The sequence below is a fragment of the Silurus meridionalis genome, chromosome 18 (assembly GCF_014805685.1).
Source record: "Silurus meridionalis isolate SWU-2019-XX chromosome 18, ASM1480568v1, whole genome shotgun sequence".
In the NCBI taxonomy this organism is placed as follows: domain Eukaryota; kingdom Metazoa; phylum Chordata; class Actinopteri; order Siluriformes; family Siluridae; genus Silurus; species Silurus meridionalis.
In genome coordinates, this window is record NC_060901.1 from 9,747,339 (window position 1) to 9,772,373 (window position 25,035).

The following is a 25,035-nucleotide window of genomic DNA, read 5'->3' on the forward strand; positions in this document are numbered from 1 at the left end:
TAGAACCTTTTAGAAAGCCTTTTTGGATAAGTGGGAGAACCCTTTTTTTTCAAAGAAGCTGCGCCCTTATATTTGGTGTGATAAAATTAACATGAACGTCATCTTCAAGTCAATTTCCAGCAAAGAATGTGGGATAAGCTTTGTTCCTGTATCCAGCTCCTTCTTCGAGCTGAAATGGATTATGTGTATCTGCGCTAAGCTAAAATAACAACCGGAGAGCAATAACTGCACGTTCTCTTATGCACAAATTATACTTTTTAGGTACAATAATTGTCGATGTTTTAGATTGCGTGTGACCTGAACAAGGACGGGAAAAAGTCAGCAGAGTGAAAAATGCTGGACTTCAGTGAACCTTACAACAGCTTTGTGTGCTAGCATCTCTTATTTCATAAAAGAGGAGGCAGAATTTTGTGTACCTTTGGTTTGACTTGAAAACAGAAATGACTGTTAAAGCAACAACCCCTTTTCTAGATGACATTAGCTGCGATCGCACGATACACTAAACTCAAATCTGACAGAAATGTTCTTATCTCTACAGAGAAAACACTGTAGTCTCTCTTAATAACCTACTGTATGTGGATAGACATGGATTATACAATGAGTTCTATGAAGCAAAGCAAATATCATCTAGAAAAAGTTTTTGACATCGATCTCCTCTTTTATAATGGCTATTTTATTTGCTTTTTTTTTGTTTTTGTTTTTTTTAAAGATAACCAAGCCACATCATTTCAACTTGAAATCATGACGTTTTTTGGCTTTACTAGATATCTTAAAGTTTGGTTCCTACATTTGTAGTTTCGCATTGACACGGATCGGAGAAGAAAACCATACAGATAGAAGACATGACAGATCTGACAGTCTCACTGTACAATACATTTCACTAGTAACGAGAAAAAAATAAAATAAAAAAAAAGGAGACATTGACGTAAAAAAAAAAAATATATATATATATATATATATATATATATATATATATATATATATATATATATAAAATGATGGTGTATATATAATATTATATATAGAACAAACACAATTCTTTTCTGCACTTCCACGGACACACAAATGGTTGTTTTGGTCATGATCCATGTCTAGCTGCTCTCTACTGCTAGCCAGGCTACATGCTCTCTCTCTGGACCAAGTAAGTGGTCAATGGGAACTTTCCAAATAGAATTAAATAAAAACTTCTGTCTTCTGTTTTATCTTTGCACAGGGCTAAATGATGCGATCCCAGAGGTTATTCAAAGGTAGTTAGCAGAACTAAAACAGAAAAAAAAGCTTCTCTTTGTACTAGTTAAAGTCACAGAAGGATGACCAAAGAGTCTGGTGGCTTCTGTCTAAGCTATTGGCCATTGATAGTGTTGGCTTTGGTTTCTAGCTGTTGCCTGTGACTCTTTGCACGTAGACAAAGCTTTAGAACAAGGAGGTAAAGAGACTAGAGAAGAGAATATGCAGAAATGCACATTTTTTTTTCCTCAGCATGATGCTTACACAAACATTTACATTTCAACTCAGTTATCACATTTCACTTTTCAGCACAAACAGAGATAGAGAGACACTGGAGACTTTTTTTGGACAGCTGCAACAGTCTTGATACCGCAGGTCTGTTATTGGTGTGATGTTAAAAATGGCATTTACAGTCGGTGGTGTTGTAAACATAATGAAAAAAAAAAGCTTTGTAAAAGGAACGAAAAAAAAAGACAAAAAAAGAAATACTGTTTAAAGCGTTCAGCAACATACAGGCAGTGACACTAATTTCTGGTACTACTCCTGTGCAAATAATAACATAGCAACAACTTGAATTGAACCAGCAATTGTTTCTAACATCAGAGACTACTGTGGGTCGGATATTCACAAATTTTAACTTTTTGGCAGTATATGTGGCCATCAACGTTTCTACAGAAAAGACTCGAGTTTTTTCATTCTGTTTTTATGTCCATGAATCTGCTGTGGATGGTATGAAGTGGCCAAGCAATCTGAATGAAATCTTGTCCTATTTTCATTTAAAAGGCAGACATCTGATGCCTGTTCTCATGCGGTCCTCAAAGGGCTGTAAGTGTTTCTTTGGGACAGTCTTCTGAACACTTTCTAAATAAATATTCCTCGCTTTCATCCGCTGCCTTTCCGTGGTGGTGGAGTGGTTAGAGGGGCTGGCCGCTCGGGGTGGGCAAAGTCCCAGCAAATGAGAGAGGAGAGAAACGTCACTCCAAGTCCTCTGATAGGTTTCCCTCCTCGAGCTCTCGTTCCTCGTCCAGCTCTGGACTGTGATCGGCTGTTGTCACCAGTGACATTGGACAGTCATCATCGTCCATGTTGAGTGGCTCCTCCTTGACGTGAATCGGAGGCCTGGGAAAAGTAAAAAACAGTAAAGGTTTAATGCCCTGAGTTATACCACAGACATGGTGAATTCTCCATTGTGATAAGTCAGAATAATTAATTTTGTATATAATTTCTTAATAACCAACTATTAAGTATATAATTATAATTTAGTAATAACCAACTTCTAAGGCAGAAGCTTCTTATTAACACATAAAAACGTCTTATTGCTTTTTCTTATTGCTTTTGCATCTCCAGATTAAGTGTGTTTTCTGAACAGTCAGAGGTTAAGCTGTACGCTGTAAAGTTTATACATTGGAAAGTCTACAGGGGATTCACAATTTCTCTGTAACAAACCTTTTTAAGATGCAATTTCATCCCAATTATTTTCAAACAAGAGAAAAACTGTAAAAATCTGCAACTGTAAATAAAAAAGTATTATCTGTTTTAATAATAAAAAAAAAACAAGCAGAAGAACACTTTGTGAACATTGTGAACGGATGCAGGGAGACTAAAAAAGAACGTGAACGACAAATCTTTTTTCAAAATCCTCCCAGTAAGACTCCAACAAACTGATTGCAAATTCAAACCACCTTAAGGACTTCTCTCAGTTTTTTTATTTCGTATAAGAGCAAAGCTTTTGATACTTAAAGTTTACTGATCGCACCTGGTTGGCAAAAAAAAATAAAAAATGCAAAAAAAAAGCAGCAACCCCATTATAAATAATGGAGAATTTCTCATCCCCGCAGCCCCTGGAGCAAAGGGGGAGTAAGGCTTTTTTATCTTGTTAATAGAACGTGCAGGCCTTCGTTAATATGCAGAGGCTGCAGTGGCACTTCTTGAGAGGAGAGAGGACCTGCAGCTAGGCTCTTCCATTAATCAACTCCAGTCCGTCAGTTCGCTCGGACACTATGATCCATGTTTTTAACTCCAAATGGATGAATATCTTTACTGACTGTCAATAATTGGAGCAGAGAGGGAAAAAAAACCCACAGTGATGCTGTTAGCAAGCACCTTCTTCCCCCTGCAATAAAAGTGTGGAGTAGAGGGTGGAAGTGGGGCTACTAACAAGAATAATAACGCTGTCACACACAAACAAGGCTTAACATGATCCTGGGCCCTTGGCAGGGAAAGGGGTTTGTGCTACCATGATAAATCTGACAAAACCTAATTATTTCTGACACGTTGGATGCATCAGGAAATCCCGCCAGACTGTGAAAGAGAGAGAGAGAAAGAGAGAGAGAGAGAGAGAGAGAGAGAGAGAGAGAGAGAGAGAGAGAGAGAGAGAGCAAAAGAGGGAAAACCTTATCAACTAGTCTCTGTATTAGAACATGTCTGGCAGACATCTCTTGGGCAGCACTCATCAATGACTGGGGAGCTTTAAATTTGAAAAGAATTTGAAAAGGTACAGATTGCTTTAATATTCATAGCAAAATAAATTAATATTCAGAGGATGGTTACTTTTGATAGGAGAGATGTTGTCTGGTAAAACCAGTGGGTTAGAGAGCGAACTAGATTAAAACATGCTCTTCTGAGGGACCCACTAGTCTTAGATATATTTTATATACTAGAAACTATACATATATACTGTATAAAGTGGATGCAGCAAAAATTCACCAGAAGAAGCTTGTAGAGTCTGTAGGGGGCAAATGTCTAGGGAATTCACATGACTTCTACCACTAAAGAGTTATGATTTTACTGGACAATTTTCACTGATATAGTAGTCAGTGTGTGGTATTGCATCGAACATAACTGGACATTCACTTTAGTGTCCTTGCTGGGTTAAACACAGGTCCCATCATGACTGTTTATTGTTTTAAACAACAAGGATACCGTTGTCTTTTACATTATACGGCATTTCATTTTTATAGTGCGGTTGCGATCCATTTCTAATTACACCTATGACTATTTCTACCCACACAGCAACACGTGTGCTGTAAGCGTGTCTGTAAACATGCATTATAGCGATATAATGTGGAATGGGGCCATAAAAACTCCCATTGACCTGCACCTCAGCTCTTCGCTTGGCTCTTTTAAAGCCACCGAGCTCACATTTATCATGCCATAATAAACAGGGCTGCAGATATAGGCCTAAAGATATTACCTGGAGACAAATGATCCCGGGCCATGGCAGCGCTACACTGGCCATTAAGCTCGACACAGGCCTTTAGCCTGCATGTGAAGAAGCATGGCTTACAGCTTTCATTTGCATTTATTACAAATCAGTATCACACTCGTGTTCTTGGAGGAGGGAAGAAAACGATTAATGCCTTCTCCACTGTATTAAGACATCAGGACGAGTCATTTAGTGGTTAATGAGAGGATCACATTAGCAAGCCATGAGCTGGCAGCAAATCTACACTGTATATGGCTGTTTGTTTATCAGGACATGACTTCCACATCTAGGTATCTTAAATGGTGAAAAAGCCTTGATTTCTCTTATATCTGATTTAAATGGGACAATTTATACAGTATCTCACAAAGGTGAGTACACCCCTCACATGTCAGCAACAATTTTAGTTTCTAATTTATTCAAATCTAATCTAAATAATTTAGTTTTTCTCAAGGGACAATACTATAGAAATCAAACTTGGATATATTTTAGACAGTCAATGTGCAGCTTGTATAGCAATACGGATTTACTATCCTCTGAAAATAACACAACATACAGCCATTATTGTCCAAAGCTACATGTCCTATTCATTATGTTAATTTTTTTTTGTCTACTTGACATGACCATACAAATTTGTGTTTCTTGTATTAGAGCAGTTAAAACTCTGTGCTTTGAGTACAATTCTCTCATACTGATCACTTCAACACTGCACCTCATGGCAAAGAACTCGAGAATTACAATTGTTGCTCCACCACAAAGATGGTCGAGGCAAAAGGAAGATCGATAACACCCTGAAACTGAGTTACAGTACAGTGGCCAGAGTCATACAGAGGTTTTCCAAGATGTGTTCCACTCGGAACAGGCTTTGCAAGTGTCGTTCAAAGATCCTCGTGCTGTGCGTCAGGTGCAGAAGCTGCTTCAACAACAGACACATGAGTGCTGCCAGCATTGCTTTAGAGGTTGAAAAAGGGGAAGGTCCGCTTGTCAGTGCAGTCGGACCATAAACCACACACTGCAGCAAGTCAGTCTACATGGGCATCGTCCCAGAAGGAAGGAAGGAAGCCACTTCTGAAGCTGAGATGAGATAAACACAAGACAAGATAAACTTGCTTGGCTCAGATGGTGTCCAGCATGTGTGGCAATGTCCTGGTGAGGAGTACCAAGAAAATTGTGTTTTGCCTACAGTCAAGCATTATGGTGGTAGCATCATGGTATGGGGCTGCATGAGTGCTGCTGGTACTGGGGAGCTGAAGTTCATTGGGGGAAACATGGATTCCAACATGTACTGTGACATTCTGAAGCAGAACATAAAGCCCTTTCTTCAGAAACTGGGCCAAACGGCAGTTTTCCAACATAATAACAATTCCAAACACACCACTAAGATGACAACTGCCTTGCTGAGGAACCTGAAGGTGAAGGTGATGGAGTGGCCAAGTATGTCTTCAGACCTGAACCCTATTGAGCACCTGTGGGGCATCCTCAAGTGGAGGATGGAGTTCCATGTGTAAATATATATATATATATATATATATATATATATATATATATATATATATATATATATATATATATATATATATATATATATATATACATATTTTTTATTTGTCATTTTATTCCTTAAGCACACTTTTAAACAGCACATATCCAAATTGCACACCTGATGTAACATAGTGTGTTTGTTACTTTGTTCTCTGGGGAAAGACACATTCATTATTAAATACATCTGAAAAAAGCCACTTACAAAACACAATTCTTCCATTTTGTAGTGGCCATGTAAAGGAGATACAACATCTGCCACCTTTAATGTCCAAGCCAAGACCAGGGAGAGAGAGAGAGAGAGAGAGAGAGAGAGAGAGAGAGAGAGAGAGAGAGAGAGAGAGAGAGAGAGAGAGAGAAAGAGAGAGAGAGGGATGGGGGGGGAGAGAGCAAGAAAAAGATACTCAACTGTCCATTATTAAAGATTAAATAACCTGAGGGACTAAATATTCTGTCTGACTTTCAGATTTGCTCCAGTTAATGCTCCTGCCCCGCTTCTTAACCTAACATACAAACATACACCTACATTTAGGTAAAAAGAAAACAAACATCAGAGTAACACTGAGCAGCTGCTAAATGCCGCAAATGTAAATGTAAATGTAACACTGAGCAGCTTGGTCATACAGTTAATACCACTAACACACCTGTATAGAAATCCTGCATTACAATTACAAGGGAATGAGTCAAACTAAAAGATTTTTCATACAGACTGGCTGCAGTTGTATATACATACCTACATACACACGTCTGCATCTATATTCTATCACTCTATGTGTGTGGGTGTGGGTGTGTTATGTGACAGTGTTAAGTGTCCTATCTTTGGCTCGGTAAACATGGTGCAGTGACATGCATGACATCACTGATTAGTGGGGAGCACATTCTCTACATCCACATTCCTCAAACTCACCACATGAATGTTTAATCAGCCTGCTCTCTCTCTCTCTCTCTCTCTCTCTCTCTTTCTCTGCACCATTAAAAAGGATGGAAAGGCAAAGATTTTAAAGTAATTAATGATACAGTTAGCTGCTAAATATTAATAGGAACCGTCGTGCATAAAATATAACATCTAAACCTCTACGATGCAGACTTTAGAGTAATTAAACCTGAATCTATAATAAGGATTGTCTCTATTTATAGGTTTGGGGGACAATTGGACAATTTAAGGTAAACTTAACTTGGTGTCCAAAAAAATAAACAAGAAATTATATAACCACTTATGCATTTCACAGAGTCAGATTCAACTTCTTTGCAACGGCTAGTGTACTCACAGCAGAGGGAACACTCATTTTAACACTAATAGGCTTGACCAATGTGAATTTAAAATATTCTCTCTATATTTAGGGCAGGGAATTTTAAAGAATGAGAATTTTCGGTGTAGTTGTGTGAACTCCGCAGTGGGTTTTGAATACTAATACAATATCACATTTTCACACATACATTCTATATTTATAATTTATAATATTTAGATAGATTTATAAGTGTCAAGATGTGTGTTTGTACTGATTGTCTGGGGTCAATCCATCAACAATTCTTTTTATAGTTTCCAAATGCAGACAAAAATGAATCACCAAAAATATGAAGGGCATATTTACATATGTGTAAATGTGTTAAATCATCCTGTGGATGGTTAGTATATTTTAATTGTAGAATAAAACTTTTGCAACAATCAGTGAAGCTATCCATTGACTGATGAACAAATAAATGCTACTGAAGCACATTTCTTTTCTTGTTGTGTATTTTTGTGTTTTTTTATCTTCAGTCTGTCCAGTGCTGTATGTTTTCAAAATACACAGCTAAGACCTTTTGACTGGAGTGTCTGCAATATGCAACACATGTAAATGTAGAGACTCACATGTGGGTGTGTGGGGAGTAGGCGGGGCTGCTGTGACCGTTAGTGTCGAGGTGGTCGAGGGAGCCGTTGAGTTCGTCGTGGAGGCTGCTCTGTAAAAGGCTTGGTGGGCTTCTGCTCAGCAAACCTGGAGGACTGCCACCCATCAGACCTGATGCACTGCTGTTCATTAAGCCTGTGTTACCCAGCAAGGGCAAAGAGGTCTCTGCCAAAGCCGCCTTGCAGGACACAACAGACAACAATGTTAAGAGTTAAAGTTTAATAATGTCATGTTATGCAGTTTATTGTGATGAAGCATATAAAAGATTCTCTAAAAATGTTCTTCTAGCTTGTGTTTGAGTTCCATAAACAACTTCTTTAAATAGACAGACAGGCCTCAAACATGCAGTGGGGAAAAAAAAACCCATCAAGCATCTACATTACAATTCAACTGCCCGAAACTTTACCTGAAACTAGCAAAAAAAATAAAAAATCTCCTGACATTTTTGCCTCCTGCACATTAAAGTTATATATAGTAATTAAAATTTAAAATTTTTGCCATGAGCGCCTCACTGCACCAACATTAGGAAGCCAAATCATTTATGACAGCTGGGATAAATATTAATGCTTATGCCCTTGCATTTGCACAGGCTGCTATCAATCTGAAGCACAGGTGCAGAAAACCTGACTGGCAGAGAAGCTACCTGCCTTTGCCACATGGTGTCCTTCTAGACTCTCAATGCTTTTCCTATGCCAGCCTGGCTCTAACCCTTACAAGTGCACACACACACACACACACACACACACACACACACACACGCGTACATGCTGAAGAATTATTTCTTCTGCTGTTCAGACTGTAATTATAAGAATAGAAAGAAGCATACACAAACTGTGTACTGAGGCAGACGCTAAATGCTCGCGCTAACTCTCTAAGCACAGTCACTGGCTGCCTCTTTATGATTTGTGTGTGTGAGTGTGTAACACCAGTGATAGCTAAACTGGCTGCTCACCTGCAAGCTCGCATTAAGAGCTGCTCCATAACCCAGACTTGGCGGCAGGTTCTTCACCAGTGTTGGGCTCCTGACCAGAACAAAACACACACTCAGTTAAAACAGTACTTCTACAACAAACATCATACAGTCATCCTCAAACTTACTACAAATGAAGGAAAATATATCCAATCATTTTTACATTTGTAACAAAAAATTAAACAGTGATAAAAAATGCTTGATAAGAAGCTTCAGTCTGAGTTTGAGTTTAATTACCACTAAAGGACAGATTCAGGACAAACTATAATTGTTCATTTTACAAAAAGGATTTAGATTTTATGTCCATTCATTACTTGACCCACATCCACTGATTTTGTGTTTCAGAAACTGAGAAAAGGACAAAGGGCTGTACCCTGTTATCTTCTGAGATCTGCGTTTCTGGTACTCCATCTCATCCACTGTCCACACTGCACCCTTCACATTCTCCACCCGCACAAAACACTTATGCAGACTGAGGTTGTGGCGAACAGCATTCTACAACACACAGAAAAAAAAAATGTCCCAATGGGTAAAAAAAATTAAGAATAAATACTGGGAATTAAAAGAAAATTAATAAACCAATGTTAAATATTTAGTGTAGTGCAATTAAATATTCATCTCTAAATGTCTAATGTCTACATTAATAATGTTTATTCAGGAATATATATATATATATATATATATATATATATATATATATATATATATATATATATATATATATATATATATATACTAAGGCATTAGTCTGTGCATATGCTAAGATGGTCACTATTAATATCCAGAAGGTCTTTGAATTGCCCATGAACCTCGCATGGCACTTCTGACATCTATTTGTGAGAACATACCTATATTTAAATAACCAGGATTATAAAAATGACCCCAAAACACATCTAAATGCATAATTAAGAGGGGTGCTTGAAAAGAAGGGTCTCCTATATAATAAAAGAATCGTATCTAATTAAAACATGCGGCAGTGACAGCCAAATAATAACCATGCTTTAATATTACAATTTTTTTTCATTTATTTTGCCGACTGGGTTTTAGTGATTTTGCTCTAAGAAAGGGATTCTATAAGACAGGAGAGTGAAAAAAAAACTCATAAGCAGATCTCGCATCTGACCTGAAAATCCCAGGATTTGATTGATCTTAATGCCCATGGCTCTGAATATGATAATTTTAATATTAATGAGCAAATGAGCAGTTTTATTATGCATGCTATATAGTTATAACTAATAAGCTGCCGGGTTGAGAGCTGGATCCCCAAGCTGAGCTGATGAGACCAAGCGGAGATATTAAATCACCTTTCATTCCTTTTTAAAAATTCTCTCAGTTAATCAAATGACAAGCCCATCACAGCCTAGCCTTGTAGAGGCAGCACAAAGGAACAGCCAGGCTCAAAATGTAAATATCTCAGCACCGCTATTGTAAAAGGAGGGGCCCAAATACTCCTAATGCCAATCCATTGCTTTTTTGTTCCACTCATGGCCAGATTTAAATATTTTGTGATAAGGAGGGAGACTCTGCGAGCCTGTTTATCGGTGTGAGTAAAGGATATGTACACAGAGAGACACTATGCATTGCACTACGCTATCATTTACAGCAGCTTGTAACTAGTAGCTTGTGTTTAGGATCAGAGAGTCAAGCAGTAAGCAGCTGTCTTTGATCGTTTCTGTGCAAGACCACATACAGTAATGGAGTCGCAGCACTGTGCGCTGATGTACAGGGAGCTATTGCACACCCTTGTGGAGCTGTAATCATATGCCAGCATCATTAGCAACCCAAATCCAAATTAATTCACTTTGCTAAATCTAGAGCTGGTGGATGCTTAGCATGCTGATGAGAGAGCTCGCAGACTTGCTCTGAGAAAGGGCTGGGTTTTTTTTTTTTTTACTCAGGCAGGCAAATTCTATAAAACAAAATAAACGAGCACATTGCCAGCTATCTTATCGTCACAAACAGCAACCCTGTCCAAAAAAAACAAAACAAAACTAAAAACCCTGCAAGGCCAAAGACATTTTTAAACTCCTTGTCTCCTTTTCTTGTCTTTCCCGAGACAGAAGAGACAGACATTGTAGTTGTTGGGACAGGGATACAAATGAGAGCCTTTGTCCTGGTAAATAAAGAACGCTTCCATAGTGACAGCAGCATTTACTTAGTGTCGGACAGGCCCTAACCTCTCTTTCTTGCTGTATATACATGAGATATGGTGTACAAAGAACCGCCCAACAACGGCGCAAAAGAAAAAAACAGCTTGCATCTGAAAGGCAAACAACCATCTTTCAAACTAATTAACCAATAATATGCCAGAGAAGGGGGTGTTCTGGGGTTTTTGGGGGGTGGGGGTGGCGAGGGTGAGAAGGAGTGTGCAAGAGAGAGAAAGAGGAAGAAAGAGAGGAAGGAGTAATACACTGCATCTAACAAAAGGTGCTGATGATTGAGTGTCTGGGTAGTAATTAGCATGTCAGAATGCACACCTCCCCGCCAAGTCTCAGCTATTAATTGCACCAAATTAGAAAACGATATCAGAGGCCGAATAATTCTTTCACTTGTCATTTTTCTAGAGCAAAGAGAAAGATAGAGAGAGGAAATTTGCCATTTTCAATAGGCAGGTTAAAAAGAGGAGGATGATGCTAATGTATCCATGTCAAGTAAATAAATGCCCGTTCAGGATCTCTGTCTCTATCCAGTGGACAGGCTAAGGAGGAGGAAGAAAAAAAGGTAAATACATGCAAAAAAAAAAAAGCGAAAAGGAGTAAAGTGTTACCTTCCAAGTGGCAGCGTTGCGTCTAAAGTAGGCAAAGGTGCGCGTGAACCAGCTGTAGATTTCATTAAGTGTTAACTGCATGTCTTTTGAATCCATGATAGCCTGCAACAAGACGCCACCACAGAGCATTAGCTCGTTTAGCCACTCTCACCCCGGCCTAGTGTTAATTCAGGCAGCAATTAATTCTAATCTAATCAGGCAAAAGCTAATTTATTTCTCCACTCACCTGCCTGATGAGTGTTGCATATGTGAACGGTGGTCTGACATCAGCATTTTATAAAACTCATAGTTTGGGGCTATTTCTGCAAGAAAATAAATAAATAAATAAATAAATAAAATTCAAGAATAAATAAATAACTATCAACATTGAGAAAAATTGCCAAATGACCCCTCAAGGAAACAAATTTACCTAGGATTAATTTAAATTATAAAGTGGTGAAGTGAATTGGGGGGGCACATCAAATCACCATTTTACATGTCCAACAAAATGCAATTTTAATTAATCTCTCTCAAGAGAAATCTTAAACACCAACACGTGTGAAATTCAAGCTTGTGTAGCTAGCTGGTGTGGTATTTCATGCCCCCCTCCTTTTGAAACCAGTAAATATAAACATCAAAAAGAAGGGTTTTTTTTAATACACACACAGTTTAATAAGCAACTCATCTAAAATGTGATGAATTTTGTATCATTTCTCTGTTTGACTGTAATTAACATTCATAAAATATTGAGGAACTGTACAGTGTGATATTTGTCTCATTTGCACAGAGTGAAAGGAATGAAATCAAGAGCTTCGTCTGGATGCTGGCTCTTATTGGAGCAAACAGCACACCAGGAGGAACGAGTGTGTATCCAAACAGAAGATGAACGCTGCAGATGCTTCTTGTATTTACCTGAGGATAGTGGCATGGAGTATTTGTCGGAGTGGCGTCTGCGCATGGCGCCCATGCTCGGCACGCTGGCAGGGCTCAGGACGGAGGGTACCTGGGGCATCTGGCTCAGTGGTGTGATAGGGGTGGTGGGTGTGGTGGGGGTTTGGGGCAGGATTGGGGTGACAACGATGGAAGGTTCTTCGACATGGTCATGCTTGACACTAGATTCAACTGATGAGGAAAAGCGAGAGAAGGAGAGACAGAGAGAGCTTTTTAGTTTTGAAGGACTCGGACAAATAAGAACAAATTCCGCCGTACAGCTGTGTTCACACTAATAAGCTGCAGAGAAAACAGCCAATCTCCACTAATTACAGGATGAAACTGTATCATAAGAATTCTAATTAGAGCATGCTGTTAAAGATTATCTAATGATGATCCCTTTTGTTATCTCAACCCATCTCTATCTCACAAGAGCTTCGTGCTTGTGTGAGATTGAATGTTTTCTAATAGAGTGTTGCCAACTGTTATTTTATCCTCATCTAGATCTCTTGAAAGCACCTGGATTACAATCCCACATTGAACAACCCCCACCCCAACAGTTCCAGAGGATACAACAGTTTAAATAAATTGATCCTGACTCTCATTTTTCTCATTAATTTGTCCAAATTGATTCCATTACACACTCAAAATTTCTTCAAGTGTAAATGAATGAGCGAATCCAGGACCGGCGTTGATGGAGAGAAACTGGAAATGACAGCGAGAGAATGAGTTGGACATCAACAATCATTTACAGCAGGTGTTGATAAATAGCGGGAAAATGCCAAGCTGCACGTTCCCTTCATGGCGAAGTGTTTACATAGTTGATCATTACGGCACCACTTAATGATAATGAGATGATGACAACAGAAACAGCACTATACAGTTATAGAAAATAAATCAATTACTCCACTAGAGAAACGCTGCACCTCGGCATCTACAACATCAATACAACTTTAATGATGAACATGCATTAATGCTGACAGATGGATTTTTCTTTCCAGGATATGCCAAGCCTCTGTGTAGTATACCGTAATTCTGTTGTGACTCATGCTAGACACTTTCCATAACATCCCACTGCTCATGAACAATTTTTTTGTCTTAATGTAACCAGCGTGACACTGATGATGGTTGACTTTACTGGCATCATTTTCTTATTAGAACACTTTTCTGTGTATAATGCAGGAATCTCCATATAATTCAGTTAAGGTCAGGTCACAGCAATGGGCTGGTGCTCTAAAGAGCCTCCCTCTTAATCCCCATTCACTGCATGCCACAAAAACCACAATATCAACCAGTAATTATGTGCTACTTGTTCTACATCGGGACCAACAAAGGCTTCTGATACACCATCAAACCGAGCAAAAAAAAAAAAAAAAAAAAAAAAAGAGCACTTCATAATAAATCCTATTAAGAGTGAGTGTGTGTGGGGCATGTATATTTATAGTGTTAAGACAAGATTTTCTTCCCCTCTCTCTTCACCTGGTTACAGCAACAAGCGTAACATGTTTGCAGGCACACAATCCTGTATTTGCCAAATGGAATTTATTAAAGCCTAACTGAGCAGGAGTGAATGAGAGGCAGGGACGAGCACTTTGCCACCTCCACTCATCTGAATATATATTCAAGGTTGGCTGAGAGAGAGAGAAAAAAAGAGAGAAAAAGAAAGAGAGACAGAGGAAAAAAAAAAAATCCTCATTATTCAGGACTTGCAACCTTGGTAACTTTGATTTTCAGCCATCCATGACATGGCCAAAAGGTAACATTTAATGAAGTGCCATTCAGGGCATAAATGGGGTCATATAATAGACAGCACGCCTGCACCTTGTGTTGGGCTACTGATAGCTGTTAAAGGTGCAGTGATGAACCAACAGGGTTCATTTTGCCCTGATAATAAATTCACACTATTAATATTTATCAAACACGTGGGCTGCCTCTTTCTTAGTCCTATGCATGCAAGGTTGGAAATCTGTGCCATATCATCTATTACATTCCTCTTTTATGCTGTACATACAATTTCTAATGTTGGGTACACGTGTTCTTCTAACATCAGTAAAAATGGAATATGCAGTACATAAATTCAAGCGCCGCAAAAATGCTTAAAAATAAAAGCACACACACACACACACACACACACACACACACACACACACACACACACACAGACATACAGATATACACAGACAAGTGAAAAAACTCGTCTAAAAAGCAGCCATTAATTGCTCGCCATCAAATGCAATTAGAAGCCTTTTCATGTGTGGTTTATGTAATGTAATACTTCATTAATAGCATTCATTCATATGCAGTCTTGGATTACAGGTTGAAATTCTTTATTAGTGTAGATGTAACCAAGCTGCTGGAATTCTGAAGATTAAAAAAGGGAGAGTGAATTATAAATTGGCTGAGGGGAGCAGACGATTCCTGGCGGATCTACAAGATAATTATTCTATCTTGTGATTATCTATTTTATATAGTGGGAGGTGATGAGGAAAATTATGCCATTCAAATTAGGCACGTACTAAACGGTACGAAACACACTATGTTCTCCTGTACAAAATATTGAGCTCTCAGTAAATAAGATGGATAAAAATATTTATTTTTGCTCAGATGTTTTGTATGTAAATGCTTTCTAGGAACCATTATTATGTTATTATTCCAACATTTTATATATTTTTGTTTGACATAACTGAAATTTCTTTATCCACAAAAGAAATCCATTTTTTAGAGACACCATTTAACCTAAATTGTTTACAGATTGCTGGCTACTTCATTTCACATCTCGTTCGCCGAGCTCTATCTATCATTTGAGCTGTTTGTTTTCTGAATGCAATGCTGTCTCTGTCCTGTGGCTCCTTTGAGTGCTCCTCCAGTCACAGAGCTTAACAGCTTCTGCCGGCCAACAGGTTGTTTGCAGTATTAAAGCCATCAGGCCATAATGGTTGGGACTTTTTGGCTCAGATTGGGGCTATGATTTAATGCACTCCCCAGTGTCACAGTCTCCCACTGCTTATGTCTGATGGACAGCAGTAAAACCTGGCATTACAAATCCCATTCTCTCCTCATCCTCTCCCTCATTGTCTCTCAGTGCCGTTAAATGGTGGTGTTTAGAGAGCTCATCTGCAGGCTTGCCACCCTGTTTACTGAATGTAGAGCAATATGCACTCACCGGTTTAGGAGATGGTTTGGGCTCTGAGGGCCGCATGTGCAAGTGGGCCATCATTGCCTGAAGACGCTCACGTTCTTTAGAAAGCTGTTAACAAAAGAGAGAGAGAGAGGAAGGGGAAAAAAGACCGGTATTAGAAATGAGTTATTTTCCCCAGACTACCATGCTCATACATCTTGTTATTGAGCTTGTCTGAGTGTAATGAATTCTGCATATGCCAAGTTTGGATTTTTAAACATTGCAGATACAGGCTTTAAACAAACAGAGCTGAAATGAAAAAAAGAAGAAAAAAGAAAATTATATATATATATATATATATATATATATATATATATATATATATATATATATATATATATATGAAGAGAACCACTTCTTGTTCAGTGGTGGGAAGATGTGTGGTGCAGAGAGGTCATAAGAAAACAAATAGCACTTCATCTTTTTGTCAATAGCAGAATTTAGGTCAGCAATGCTCTGACAGTAACAAGCTACTTGGGCTGTAAATTAGAGGGTCCTAAGCGTCTAAGCAAAGTCCTGTGGACTCAGTTAAGGCTGGACTGAAGCCAGCAGCTGCCAAGAGGTGAAGGGGTCCCACAAACAGAGTGCCAGGCGAACCCCGCCTCCCTGCCTAGCTGCTTTCGGCCCACTCCCTCTGAGCTACAGTTAATGCCCTGGCCATCCGCTATCATCAATCTAGCTCACGGCGAGTGACAGAGACCAGCCCGCGACCGTGCACAGCCTGCTGAACTCTGCCATGAAGCCTGTATCCTCACTCTGATCCATGCCTCATTACCACTGACGGAGGGAGGAAAAAAGAAACAGGAAAAAGGGATGACAAAAAAAGCACGATGGAAAACAGCAACACTTCTGTAATTGGTCACAGTGTAAGCACTGGAGGTCGTGCGTCTATGGTCTTGGGGTGCTTTCTGACAGGAAAAATAAAGGTGGTGGACTTTTGTCATTTTAAATATAAACAAGAATTATTCACTGTTCCAGATTCATATAAATAGGAAGAAAATTCACAGAGCATAAAAACCTTTAAAGGTTAAGAGCAACACTTGGCAGGCATTTTTGGATTAGGCTTCTCTAGTCACAGGCCAGCAAATATTTATCAGGTTTTCTCTTACACTTAAACAATACTGTGCTTTTAATATTTAATTAGTCTACCATAACTTTTATCTCAGACATTATTAATTACGACAAGAGAGAACCTGTTGTTTTACACCTCTTCTGATTCAGTGTCATGGGGTTGACCCATGCTTCTACTCCCATAGTGCACTATGGCCGACAGGGGTGTGAAGACAAAGATGGTGTTTTGCCTGCAGGAGAGCTGGCCACAGCTCTGAGTAATAACGTCCTTCAATCACTGCACTCATTATCTTGCCAGCATGACTTCTTAATAAGGTCACGCTCCACCTCCTGAAAATAGTGGCCCACTTTAGAGTTTCCGTCAGGTGCAAAGTGCATTTAATTAACACCGACCAGCCCGAGATGCGTGCATATAAATTGGACAGCGTAGAAAATAAGTATAAATCCCTAATTCATTTTTAAAAGCCAGTGACAGGTTTCTTTAATGTTTCACTCTTTTCATCTGTAAATAATGTAACAAAGCAAAAAAATCTAAGTAATAATTGAAGATGAAATAGAATAGATGAAAGTCCAGTTACTGTAAATCTGTAAATTCACTAGTGTACTAGTGTATGTGTACGTGATGGCATTGTACCTGTATCTCTAGCTGCTGTACCACCTGCATTTGGACCCTGCACTGTGCTGTGCTCCTGTCGTCGAGAGCATGCTCACTGTTAAGGTGCCTGAAATAAAAAAGAAACAGGCCAATTATGCAACACACCCCATCACACATATTCAACAGTCTAGCATAATAATTTTGGCCAAATTATTTTTTTTGTGTTTAGTGTATTTTTTTTCTTCATGTGCCACCCTTTATATTTTTAAAAGGATGAAAAAGTGAAAACTACAATTAACAAATTACAATAGGGGCACTGTCATCTAAATGCAGAGCAGCACTGCTTATAAGGGATGTTGGCATACAAAAGGCATTACAGAGTGGTTTTGTCCTCTTCATTTATAGAAAACAATAAATGCAATTTAACTTGAGTAACATTTAAAAAGGCGCCTCCTACGGCGGGTCCATTATTCAGCCGACGTATTAAATGTATCTACTCATCCCTTCATTAGAATAAAGAAGGAAAAAAAAAAAAACGGCGGACCGCAAAAGCAGTCAATGACGGTTTTTCCTTGATTGGATTTTGTCTGCAGGACACAAAAGAAGCTCGCCATTAAAATAGACCTTTATTCCCTGCGAACGCACGGAGGCGAAAAGGTTTTTAAAAGTGTTGTGATGTTCGGTAATGAGCCTCTATCTAAATTATCATTGGTGACAAACCCACAAAGCGCTCTTTGAGGAGACATGGTTATGAAATGCCAAAGCTGCCACTTTCTTTCCTGTAATTATAGGTTAGCTTGCAGACCCTTCAATGATCATTTACAGTACAGCCTCCAGTGCATTAGAGTGAGCTTAAATCTCTCACACACACACACACACACACACACACACACACACACACACACACACACAAAAAAACGCTATGCATTTCCTCTATTCATTTTGAGCAGGCCATTGTTTATGTGCAATATGCAAAATAACAACGTATTCATAACCCTCCCAAAACACGCCAATCAAAGTGGAGGCCATCTGAACGCACAATAGCTCCACTACCTTTCAATTACAGCAATGCCCCATTTTAAATCATTTCATTTCATCATGGTCATTTCTGCTTTTGTAACTATTTCAGGTCGAATGCCCAGATATTCTCCATTATAAATCAAAAATGAGATGGCTTTAAAACAGAGAGGGGCTGGAAAAGCTGGTGGCTCCCTCCAGCCCATGCCTAATTGCTGTTTCAGAATGCGCATGCAAAGGGGCATTTCATTAATCATTTAATCATGTCCCTCGCAGGGAAGAGGGGAACTAATGTTGCAAATACCCTTTTCATTTCAATGCTCATAATGCTATCTTACGCACTTGATGTATGGCGGATGTCATAAATTACAGATGCTTCAAAAGGGCCAAGCGCCTTGAATGCTTTCCCCTAAAGACACTTACTCCTTTCTTCTTACAATCAGCATTCTGGATTTATCTCATTTTAGTGTTTTCTTTATTTTTAAAGAAAAGCATTGGCACAAGATCATTATTTAGCAATGTTAACTACAGATTAATACATGGATAAATGAGAAATAATAATAACGAACAAAAAGAGACTGCATGGAGAAATCTGAGTGTGAGACAAACGGTATGTGTATGTGTGTCTGAGAGAGAGAGAGAGAGAGAGAGAGAGAGAGAGATTGGGGTTAGACGAAGTCAGCAATACCTCTTAATGAGGCAGAGGCGGTGGGCTCAGTTCAAACAGAAAGGTGAGGAAAGGATGAGAGAGGCCATCTGCACAAAGACAGCTCTGAACAAACATCTTTGGAGCGGCCTGTAATTTATGGGTCATTTTATAGGCATATTGATTTTTGTTTTGAGAGAGGGGAATAAGAGCTCTGATGGCACTGGCTCTGTAAAAAATGACTGACAGGAGAAATCCACATTAAAACTGAGTGCATTTAGCATTTCGCACTACCAAAATGAAACTTTTAACAATACCTCGGATGGATGTAATGACAATTGAATCTTAGAAAGTCGCTAGATAAGTAATGTACATAAATCACATAGCACTGTTGTCTGGTCTGGCTAAAGCACTTATGAAGCCACTCAAAAACTCATAACCAACCCACTTATGAAACTTGTGGCAACCCTGTAGAAATTATATGATACGATTTCGTATAAAAATTGCAGTTTCTGTGTATCATGGTTTAAAAAACATGAAAAGCAAAATATATTAGTAATTCCTCATACAGAAGTTTGCATTACATAAACTGAAACTACCCAGTAAGATAGAATTTCCCTAAATATACTTTTGAGAATCACATTTCAATTTGTTGTTTGGCTGTGAGAACGGTTTATGTGATGAAAAGCAAATTGATAATCTAACTAGCATGGCATCATGCTGCAATGCTCTACCACAAATGGCATTTTAATGGTATAATTGTTCTCAGAGATTTTGTGATAAAGAACATGCTATGAGTGTTAGCATTGGTAGTGTGTTTACAACAGCCCAGTGTAGCCCAGTCCCTTATTAGAGGTTACTGTAGTATGATTAAGGTGGAAATTTTGGAGGAGCCACTGCAGCACAGGGTAATGGACGGAAAAGCGTTTTAAGTCCCCACTGAGGAGACTGCCCAATTATACATCATCACTATCTATAGAACAGTGAGGGGCAAACTTGCGTAACCGTTTCTGGGCTATGAAGCACCCTGTTAATGTTAAATTATGCATCTATTAGGTAATTATCTACATTATGCAATATTAAGTGAAGCTGGGAGTTAAACACAAAGCTGGAAAAAAGGTAAGTGAGATTACTGAAGACATAATGGCCATTTGTAAGACATTTACTGTAAATATCCAGTAAAAACACTTTGTACTGCATCATCCTTTTTCTCTTTCATCAGAACACGTAAAAGAAATCCAATATGAGAAATAGAGCAGCAATCTGCAGCTTATATAATAATAAAAAAACTTGCCAGCACTCGAAGAGCAGAACTTAGGTGGCATGAATTTATTATGCATTTCTTTTAATTTGACATACTCCCCAAATAGGTTGCCCTGAATCACACCACAAGCACAAGAAGCTCTCAGAATAATGTGTTCTCTGTTGCATAAATATACATATCTTGAGGAAACACACCTACACCCACATACCCACACACCCACACACACACACCAACACACACATACCCACACACACATACACCCCCACACAGTAATATTCCATTTGAATTTCAGAGCTAATGTAAGGTGCCAGGCACCTCTAGGCTACCTCTCCAGGTGAAAAACACTTAAAAGAACACTGAACAGCTATTAAATGCTGATCTTGACAAGTTTCTTAAACGCACAGTGCAAATTCTTCACCGGCAGCTACAACCCCAAGCCGCCCGCCACCCCTTCAAAGGTACCATTTGATTCTGACACCTGTTTTATGTAAACCATTTTAGGCGTGTGTACCGGGATGATGCATGGCAGTGACTGCCATCTCCTAAACATTAAAAAGCCTCTCCCTGACACAGACAATAGCTCATCCAAAGCACAGTGACACCCGCCATCTCGATCTCTCAGATCACACTGGCTTTGTGGTGGGGGTTTCAGGTGAGGCTTACTGTACTGGAGATTCTGAGTCAAGGAATGATCAGGGGAGCGTCGTGCTTATTTCAGCGCTACACACACTTGAAACACATGCTGCTTCACACACACACTGACTGTTGTGGCAATGCCTAACTATTTAACATGTCACCGTGAGCTTTTTTTTATGGGTATGTGTCTTTGCTACCTTTACTAGTGCGTAGAGTTTAGTAATCTAGGTCATTTATTGAAGATATTAAAGATGTATATATGTAAGTATTAGAGTAATACTAGCAAATAAAGTCTTTCTTTTGGAATTAACTCGCACATGTCTAATGCCTCTGAACTATACAATCTCTAAAAAAAGAAGACGAGCAATGTCCCCACTTCCAAATGCTGTTTATGCGAACTGACGTGGACATTTGCGCCCACCATAATGTGTTCAAGATCATTATTTCACAGTTAATTAACAAAGCTGATTAGAATATTCAAATGAACAGTTTTTTTTTTTTGACGTTGAGGCACTCGTCTCCAAAGTGGCAATGTGATAACCTATAATCTCCAGCACGGCAAACACCTTCTCCTTTGATGGCCCTCACTAACAACCCAGCAACAAAGCAGACCAATTACAAATGAGCTAATTAACTAAATTGTTGATGGAGCATGAAGAATTCATTTCACTCCATTGGCTGCACCATGACAACACTAAATGTATCCCTTTGTGAGGGGATAGCATGGCTACACAGGCTGCCATTAGCTTCTGGCACTTCTCACCATCCCATCATGCTTTCTTCACGGCTGGTGCAGGAAACTGACGCTTCGTTCCAAAGCTCAGGCTATAACAGACTGACTGATAACACTGAAAGCCAGTCAGAAGCATCATTATACAAGTTTTACACTTTTCAACTGACTGTGAAATCTTTCAGCACCTCTAGAGCTGGTGATAAAAACACATCCTGTAAGCGTTTTGAATTTTTTTTTTTATTAATTAAATTATTTATTTTATTCATTCATCGCTATTTTGATGAACAAACACTGGAAAAACTAACAAGGAAATGTCTGTAAGTTTATATTTTTTTGTATGATTTATTAATTATGGTTTTGGAGCAAACATTTCTACATGACTTGGGAATATTTGGATCCTAAAGTGAATTGGTGATGAATAACAAAGTCTAATGTGTTGTGTTTTTGCACAGATTTGTCAAATTGCTGTAAATAATCATGGATACCTACTTCAAAAACTGTCCGAAGTCCTCACAGATGCTCTCACAGCCTGGCCATTTGCACACTCCATGGCCATAGAGGGAATGTGAGTGTAATGCTCCAGTCTCTTCATGTAATGAGCTAAGAGAGTGAGCAAAAGAAAGAGTAAGAGAGAGAGAGAGAGAGAGAGAGAGAGAGAGAGAGAGAGAGAGAGAGAGAGTGTCAGATTTTACACAAGAGGCACAATAGCTGGAGGCCACTTGCACCTGTCAGGTTACAATCAGTGACAATCAGCTCAAAACAGGTCAATTTAGATTCAGCTCTGTTCTCCATAAAAAGTCTGACTGGCAGCAAAAGGAAGAGGTCTAATTAGAGAAAAGGTATAAATGCTGCTAAGCTGCCTGCTAAAAAAAACTGCAAGACACACAACCTCTTCATGGTGCTACTGTCTACTTATTGATTATTATAATTTACAGTTGAGGACTAAACAAGGTGTAAAATATCAGCACCAGCCATCCTTTTCCAAGGATTTTTAAAAAATGGAAAATGCCACTAAAACCATGACATGATCCAATGTTCACTGCCATATTTCCCTTTGTATTACAACTCTTTCCAAACCTGTAATTAAATCTGACTAAAGCTGTTCTTATACAAAATGGACACCCTCTGACCAATCAAGATCAGATAATTACAAACAAACCTGGATATCAGACGGAAGACCAAAAAGCACTACCTTTGTGTTCTTGTTATTGATAATAAGAGCATTTTAGTTATGATTTTATAAGTCTGTTAAAACTTTGTTGTGATCCGTGCTATAATCATATCAGGAGATAAATAAATAGCATAAACAGTACATTTAAGGACAAGGAATGCCAATTACAACCTCATCTTAGTGTTGTGATGTGTTAGGGCTGAGGAATAAACCTGACAGGAGACTAAAAGACTCAACAGGTCTGTGCTTGTGTGTTCACCTCAATGACTGTTTTACACTCAGTTCTGCCTCCATTGATCATCTCCTGTTAGTAAGCAGCCAGCTTTGACAATTCCCCATGCTCAACCATTAAAATAATGTGTTTTCAAATTATTTCCCCACATTGCTTCCCTCCTCTGTGGTTAATCTTATTTTTTTCTTAGAGAAGAACTGCTCCTATATTTTTCTGAGCGGGGTTTAAGTAGCTGCTATCTACTTTACCCTAATTACACAACACATGCACTAACAGCGAAGTCGACGGCTGGGGTTCTGCATGTCTCGCGTGGCAGCAGGAGCCTGAATAATGTATGGAGCAGGTAGACAGAATTGCAAAATGCTGTTTCACACTGGCAGCACAGCAAACAAAAGGACCATCACATGGATAAACAGCAAGGAAATGTCACACTTGCATCTAGTATTCTGTTTACATGACAGCCGGAGCTGCCGAGGTAATTCCAAAAGAGAAAGCACGTGCTAAACGCTTCGTGTGCGACGAGGCCTGTTTGTTGCACGCTCCTGTGAGATGTGTCTCCTTGCTTTTGATATAATGCGTCTCCTTGCTTTTGATATAATTTGATATCAAGTTTATACAACAACACACAGTCCTTCATCTCCAGGGAGGTTTGGATTTTTATTGCAAATGTGTTAATAAAGTATTGATGAGCAAATAAACATGGTATTTTGTTCCTTTAAGAATTAATATTTCTCTCTTGTTCTTAAACGGGGACAGCACTTTTTTTTTTTTGATGATGTCCCACATGAAAAAGAGTTTAAAAGGAGACTGTGGCTCGTGTTTGGGTGCATGTGTTGCGTTTATATATGCATTAGTTGTTCTATTTATGCACGTATGCTCAGAAGGAAGATGTAAGACAATATTACCATTTGTAGGCTTTAAAGCATGAATGTGTATGCAGTGTTCAATGTGAAGACGTTTTCACAATATATGGCACCTATCATTATATTTAGTTGCGGAAAACATTAGCAAAGTAAAAATTTAATCCACAAAACGTGTTTGGTCAATGTTCGGAAGTGATAATATTCTAACACTGAGTACAGTGAGTATTTCTGTGAGTAGGTTTTGTGTATTCATGTGTTTATCTGTGCATGTGTGTGTATGTGTGGCGGTACTGTACCTCTCTCTGCGGGTGTTGATGGCTGGGGACTGGCCGTTGGAGATGGGGTGATGAGTGATTGGTGGAGAAGCTTTGGAGGTGGTTGAGGAGGTAGTGGATGAAGTGTTGGTGGTGCTGAGGTCCAGGCCGCTGTGTTTCAGGCCATTATCCTCCATGGTGTGGCCGCTGGTCACGTCCTTCCACAACTGCTGAAGCTCGGCGGGGCTCAGGCCTGCTGTAACACGCATATACAAACAAGGTTGGTCAAGTATGTTTAACAGTGTACTACTACTTCCTAACGAGAAATAGGTCCATCATCAGTCATCTTACTATTGCAGACAGCTAAAGACAAGACAGATTTCTTGGTTATAAGGCAAGATAAAATGCTTATTATTATTTTTTTTATACCTTACTGACAGAACAAACTACATGCTAAAAAAAATTATTATTCAATGTCTATGCTCTATCACTGTTACCAACTGCTAAAGCTGGATCACAAAACATGCTAATTACAACCTTCCCAACTGACACACACACAAATAAAAAACGCATTCCTAAATCTGTATGATAGATTGCTTTTTGGTTTGATGGTGTTCAACCTTATAATCTTTATTTAATCTCCCTGATTACTTTCCAGACCTATTTTTCCTCACAGAACCTAAGTCCATGGTTCAAATAGACATAAGGACAATATTAGAAACGGAGCACCTGTACTGTCCTTGTGAGTCTCATGCTCTTCATCCATACTTTCCAAATGTCCAGTGTGTCCTTTAAGCATTTGGAGATAAACAGGAAAAAGATCCACTTGCACCTTCATCTCTTTGCTCTGAATTGCAGAATCCAAAACAGCT

The 25,035-nt window shown here is 38.9% G+C and overlaps 1 protein-coding gene across 1 annotated transcript in view; it reads right to left on the reverse strand.

Moving 5' to 3' along the window:
• Positions 1 to 1,450: 1,450 nt before the first annotated feature.
• The window catches only part of foxp2 (forkhead box P2), a 62,764-nt gene continuing 39,179 nt past the window's right edge, over positions 1,451 to 25,035 (reverse strand). The window contains 13 exon segments of the mRNA XM_046873078.1: positions 1,451 to 2,346; positions 7,821 to 8,035; positions 8,810 to 8,879; positions 9,201 to 9,322; positions 11,595 to 11,696; positions 11,821 to 11,870; positions 11,873 to 11,896; positions 12,486 to 12,638; positions 12,641 to 12,695; positions 15,667 to 15,750; positions 17,387 to 17,474; positions 22,133 to 22,243; positions 24,206 to 24,419. Of these exon segments, the coding sequence (XP_046729034.1) occupies positions 2,202 to 2,346; positions 7,821 to 8,035; positions 8,810 to 8,879; positions 9,201 to 9,322; positions 11,595 to 11,696; positions 11,821 to 11,870; positions 11,873 to 11,896; positions 12,486 to 12,638; positions 12,641 to 12,695; positions 15,667 to 15,750; positions 17,387 to 17,474; positions 22,133 to 22,243; positions 24,206 to 24,419 (1,433 nt within the window). The 3' untranslated portion in view covers positions 1,451 to 2,201.